This window comes from Salvelinus sp. IW2-2015, linkage group LG35, assembly GCF_002910315.2.
Source record: "Salvelinus sp. IW2-2015 linkage group LG35, ASM291031v2, whole genome shotgun sequence".
NCBI classification, from domain to species: Eukaryota; Metazoa; Chordata; class Actinopteri; order Salmoniformes; family Salmonidae; genus Salvelinus; species Salvelinus sp. IW2-2015.
Window position 1 is genome coordinate 13633440 of NC_036874.1, and position 6452 is coordinate 13639891.

General features: G+C 44.0%; 1 protein-coding gene across 2 annotated transcripts in view; it reads left to right on the forward strand.

Annotated features, from left to right (window-relative positions):
• The window catches only part of LOC111959157 (mannosyl-oligosaccharide 1,2-alpha-mannosidase IC), a 204252-nt gene that overhangs the window by 119087 nt on the left and 78713 nt on the right, over positions 1 to 6452 (forward strand). For both annotated transcript variants that reach the window (XM_070437383.1, XM_070437384.1), the window contains exon 3: positions 4283 to 4398. In XM_070437383.1, coding sequence (XP_070293484.1) covers positions 4283 to 4398 — 116 coding nt within the window. The remainder of the gene's footprint in view (positions 1 to 4282; positions 4399 to 6452) is intronic.

Below are 6452 nucleotides of genomic sequence, written 5' to 3' on the forward strand. Positions count from 1 at the left end.
GGTAGCCTTCCACAAGCTTCCCACAGTAAGTTAGGTGAATTTTGGCCCATTCCTTCTGACAGAGCTAGCGTAACTGAGTCAGGTTTGTAGGCCTCCTTGCTCGCACACGCTTTTTCAGTTCTGCCCACAAATTTTCTACAGGATTGAGGTCAGGGCTTTGTGATGGCCACTCCAATACCTTGACTTTGTTGTCCTGAGGCCATTTTGCCACAACTTTGGAAGTATGCTTGGTGTTATTGTCCATTTGGAAGACCCATTTGCGACCAAGCTTTAACTTCCTGACTGATGTCTTGATGCTGCCACCCCCTTGCTTCACGGTTGGGATGGTGTTCCTCGGCTTGCAAGCCTCCCCCTTTTTCCTCTAAACATAACAATGGTCATTATGGCCAAACAGTTCCATTTGGACAAACAGGCCATTTCTCCAAAGAGTATGATATTTGTCSTCATGTGCAGTTGCAAACCGTAGTCTGGCTTTTTTATGGYGGTTTTGGAGCAGTGGCTTCTTCCTTGCTGAGCGGCCTTTCAGGTTGTCGATATGTACTATGTCGWWATAGTACTTGTTTTTACTGTGGATATAGATACTTTTGTGCCCGTTTCCTCTAGGATCTTCACAGGGTCCTTTGCTGTTGTTCTGGGATTGATTTGCACTTTTTGCCACAAAGTCATCATCTCTAGGAGACAGAACGCATCTCCTTCCTGAGCARTATGACGKCTGCGTGGTCCCATGGTGTTTATATTTGCGTACTATTCTTTGTACAGATGAACGTGGTACCTTCAGGCATTTGGAAATTGCTCCCAAGGATGAACCAGACTTGTGCAGGTCCACAATTTTTTTCTGAGGTCTTGGCTGATTTCTTTWGATTTTCCCATGATGTCAGGCAAAGAGGCACTTGAGTTTGAAGGTAGGCATTGAAATACATCCACAGGTACACCTCCAATTGACTCAAATTATGTCAATTAGCCTCATCAGAATCTTCTAAAGCCATTACATAATTTTCTGGAATTTTCCAAGCTGTTTAAAGGCACAGTCAACTTAGTGTATGCAAACTTCTGACCCACTTGAATTGTGATACAGAGAATTATAAGTAAAATAATCTGTCTGTAAACAATTGTTGGAAAAATTACTGTGTCATGCACGAAGTAGATGTCCTAACCGACTTGCCAAAACTATAGTTTGTTAACAAGAAATTTGTGAAGTGGTTGAAAAACTAGTTTTAATGACTCCAACCTAAGTGTATGTAAACTTCCGACTTCAACTGTATATGACATAGGGCTGGCTGGTAGTGTGTAACTTGACTGTACTGTATCAGCCAGCGAGGCCATGGGCCATGGCCATGTCACCTACGAACCCTCATCCCTGCACCCTCCGCCCTCTCCACTGACCTTATCAGCTGACCTCAGTTGGCAATGTGGTAGAGTGAAAGGTCAACAATGTGAGAGGCTTTCTGGGTAATCTGAAAAGCACATACTGTAGGCTAATATTACATGTATGCTATGATTATTTAGATTAGAAATAAATCTGAGGCAGATATACAGTGCCTTGCAGAAGTATTTATCCCCCTTGGCCATTTTCCTATTTTGTTGCATTACAACCTGTAATTTAAATAGATTTTTATTTGGATTTCATGTAATGGAAATACACAAAATAGTCCAAAATGGTGAAGTGGAATGGAAAAAAAAAACAGAAAAGCAGCGCGTGAGTATGTTTTCACCCCATTTGCTATGAAGTCCCTAAATAAGATCTGGTGCAACCAATTACCTTCAGAAGTCACATAATTAGTTAAATAAAGTCCACCTGTGTSCAATCTAAGTGTCACATGATCTGTCACATGATCTCAGTAYATATACACCTGTTCTGAAAGGCCCCAGAGTCTACAACACCACTAAGCAAGGGGCACCACAAAGCAAGCAGCGCCATGAAGACCAAGGAGCTCTCCGAACAGGTCAGGAACAAAGTTGTGGAGAAGTACAGATCAGGGTTGGGTTATAAAAATAAAAACAGAAACTTTGAACATCCCTCGGAGCACCATTAAATCCATTATTAAAAAATGGAAAGAATATGGCACCACAACAAACCTGCCAAGAGAGGGCCGCCCACCAGAACTCATGGACCAGGCAAGGAGGGCATTAATCAGAGAGGYAACAAAGAGACCAAAGATAACCCTGAAGGAGCTGCAAAGTTCCACAGTGGCGATTGGAGTATCTGTCCATAGGACCACTTTAAGCCGTACACTCCACAGAGCTGGGCTTTACAGAAGAGTGGACAGAAAAAGCCATTGCTTAAAGAAAGAAATTAGCAAACACGTTTGGTGTTCGCCAAAGGCATGTGGGAGACTCCCCAAACATATGGAAGAAGGTACTCTGGTCAGATGAGACCAAAATTKAGCTTTTTTGGCCATCAAGGAAAACACTATGTCTGGCGCAAACCCAACACCTCTCATCACCCCGAGAAYACCATCCCCAGAGTGAAGCATGGTGGTGGCACCATCATGCTGTGGGGATGTTTTTCATCRGCAGGGACTGGGAAACTGGTCAGAATTGAAGGAATGAAGGATGGCGCTAAATACAGGGAAATTCTTGAGGGAAACCTGTTTCAGTCTTCCAGAGGTTTGAGACTGGGACGGAGGTTAATCTTCCACCAGGAAATGACCCTAAGCATACTGCTAAAGCAACACTGGAGTGGTTTAAGGGGAAACATTTAAATGTCTTTGAATRGCCTAGTCAAAGCCCAGACCTCAAWYCAATTGAGAATCTGTGGCATGATTTAAAGATTGCTGTACACCAGCGGAACCCATCCAACTTGATGGTACTGGATAAGTTTTGCTTTGAAGGATGGGCAAAGATCCTAGTGGCTAGATGTGCCAAGCTTATAGAGACATACCCCAAGAGACTTGCAGCTGTAATTGCTGCCAAAGATGGCTGTACAAAGTATTGACCTTGGGGGGGGTGAATAGTTATGCATGCTCAAGTTTTCTKTTTTTTTTTGTCTTATTTCTTGTTTGTATTTTGCATCTACAAAGTGGTAGGCATGTTGTGTAAATCAAATGATACAACCCCCMAAAAATACATTTTAATTCCAGGTTGTAAGGCAACAAAATAGGAAAAATTCCARGGGGGGTGAATACTTTAGCAAGCCATTGTAATCGAGGGCAGAGGAAAGCTGAGTTGGGGTTTGCAGGGAGGAGACTAGCGTGACGATAAGAGAGTTTGACGTCTGTCTCCGCCACCCAAACCACATCAGACAAGCCAAACCATTGCCGTCTTAGCCGCCCACTGCGTTGCACAGTCTGGCCAAATTCAAATGACTCGGGTTAGRGAAACTWTCAGCTAGAATCGCTCCCCTTCTCGCCTCCAGTGTTCTGTTGCCTCTGCTTCATGAATATTTTGTCGCCTCAAGATACGATTTTTCATTTGCATATCTGCCGACACAATAACTGCTTATAAGAATCGCACCACTTTCATGTGCCAGGTTGCTGTGTTGCTGTGTTGTTGCGTCAGATAGACACAGTCTCTGTGTTGAGCTCTGTTTAGGGGTGAACATGAAGGTGCACATCATAWTTTTCAGCAGAATGGGTTACTATACCTATAGTTCTGTTTTTAAGCCCTACAGTGCATGTAATGGCCAGTCCTGCGGTATATGTTGGCCTAGTTTCTACTGTTGTTATTACTCTATTTTCAGGCTTTCAGTTGGTGTGTCTCTCCTGCAACTATTTTGCTCAATAACACAATAAGGACACATATTCCTCTGTTCACAGCTCTTTCCATTACAGCCAGCCACGAACCGCATATTTCTTCATATGAGAAGAAAAAGACCATCCAATCTTGCTCTTAAGGGCGGTGGGATTGAATAAAAGCCTCTGAACATTTCTTATTAAGGTTGTGAAGGGAATTTAATAACCTCAAATGAAGTGCATCTAAAACCAGCCATTGGAGCATAGGGATCACAGTTCCTGTACTGAATACAATTAGGAATGCAGCAGGCTAGTCTGTTACTGTTCATCTTGGAGGTAAACGCTTTTCATCCAGCCTACACAATGTCATACCAGAATTTGAGATTATAAATGCAGACGTGATAGCTGTAGTTTGTGCCACTGTAGTTTGGCATTTCAGGGCTTTGCTTAACTTTACCTTGCAGTCTTGGTACTTCTGTCTGCTTTATGTCTCTGAGCCTCAACTCTAGTCATTCTAAATTCACCCAGAACAAGAATGCAGTGTGATGTCTGGCACTGCAAGTCCCTATACCCCATGGTTCTGACTGTTCTGTGTCCTGTGTGTTTTGCAGGTGGTTTGAGGGGAGCCTCCATCGTGGATTCTCTGGACACGCTGTATATAATGGGATTAATGGACGAATACAATGACGCAAAGGAGTGGGTGGAGACCAGCCTGGACCTGAACTCGGTAAGATCAAACTCACTCATTGGATATTATCTCTGCCATTCATGTTGGAGGACCAATTGTCTACCACAAACACTCTCAGTCGTGGTCTTAGTGCTTCGATTGATTTTAGGCCATCTATTTTCCCCTGATTGACCAAGTTTTCAATCCCTCAATTTTATTGGATAGTTACTCTGCCATTTATGTTGGAGTACCAATCAACTACCCCAACACTAGAAGTAGGCTGTCTGACTTGGCCCTTGTTAGGTTGACATACACTTAATAGAGGTCTCACCAGTAGTCTTAGTGTGCCAGCTTGATTTTAAGCCGGTTGTCCCCTGACGGACCCAAAGTCCTGTCCAGGGGGTGGGACAGTTTGCCAGAGCTATATAGGGCCTTCCAGATGGAATAAAGGATGTCTTGTGTGGCCAACCCTGAACAACTGATCCATTCTAACCACGATTTGTTACTGTGCCATGGGATTATTTGAACTCTCCCAGAACTCTGTGTGCTGTGGGATTGGATGAATAAAAGAGGGACAGACTAAGAGGAAATGTATGTGGAAGCATGGAGAGAGAGAGGAGCGAGAGAGGAGCGAGAGAGAGAGGAGGTCATGGCCTCCCCATTGTGTAATTCCATGATAATAGACTTCTTCTCKGGGTCGGGAACAGAGAGGTCTGCCAGTTTGGACATTATGTGGAAACTGAGTGAGTGAGAGTGATGGTGCCAGCCAGCAAGGTGAGCACCGCCAGGCTTCGTGTGCCCTGTTGCTTACGGACTAGTTATAGGCCCTCCGTTCCACTCTGTTCCCACACTTTGTGTAAGTCCCCCATTGATGAGAGTTAATTTTGTCCAAAGGCTATTTGTTTTAGTCACTAATCAAATATCGTCTCTCTGACATCTACTGGCTAAGAGATGTCTTTAATGTGTTAAGGTGATACATTGTCCGAGGTCAGCATTTTCTATTGTTTTCTATTGTTTTCTATTATTCATTGATCTGGCTATTCCCTATAGCACTTCGGCTTTGTCCCTCTTCGGGAATTATACTGAAATCTACTCAAAACTCCTGAGTGACGTGTTTGATGTGCTCTTAATAGTTGCTGTGAACTTAGATGGGCTAGGCTTAGATAGATGTTGACATGCAAAAAGACGGTACACGTGCATTATCATGTGTACAATTTTTGTACAGAACATTGATACCATTTTAAACACACAAAGCAAGCCGTATCTTCCTCTGTTTTTCTTTCTTCTCCCTCCCTCTCCCTCTCACTCACACACCCAGTTTTTCAGTCTCTCCCTCGCAGCAATTGGGCAGTATGAAGATGAGTAGCTCCTGGTCTTGGCAGAGAGAGCCAGGGCAAGAGACACTCAGTAATGGCAGCCCATCACAAACAGCAACCTCGTCAGCATCATAAAGACACCCAGGGAGGATTTACACTCCCGGCCGCACTTTGTCACTGGGCTAGCGAGGTCAATCTGTCACCATTCAGACACTAATGCCTGCTCATAAGTTCGCGTGGTCTATTAGGGTTGTGAAACCGGGCTAAATTCCGGCAATCTTAGAAAGGAATGCCCGCTGGAAAAGGAACTGCTCCTCAAAGTTATTATCCCATCCCATTAGAATTATGGTTAGCCACATCTGTGGATTTCATCAAGCTGCTGTGCGTAATGGCCATTTTCACTGATGCGCTCTGATGTCTGGCACGTTATGTCCTCAGACATGTCCTGGATTCTCTTTCATGGTGTCATTAGATAGGGGTATAGTTTTAAGTTTGTTGGCGGCTGACTCTCCCAAGATTTCATATCAATCGCTGCAGGGAGTATGAGATCCTCTGCGCTGGTGTGGGCTTTTTGCACTTAGCAATGCGCTGGCAACAAGGTATGATGCGAAGTGCCTTTTCTTCAATGAATCTTGTGAGGCTCTAGATATTGACATTTTGCTGTTTTAAGTCAGCTGTCTTATCTTTGTGTCTTGGGTGCTTGGTATCCAGATCCTTTGATTTTGGAGGGGTTTCATGCTCTCATTAGCTAACAGCTCGTTGCATAGGACGCACTGCCGGTCCACACTCACTGTCTTC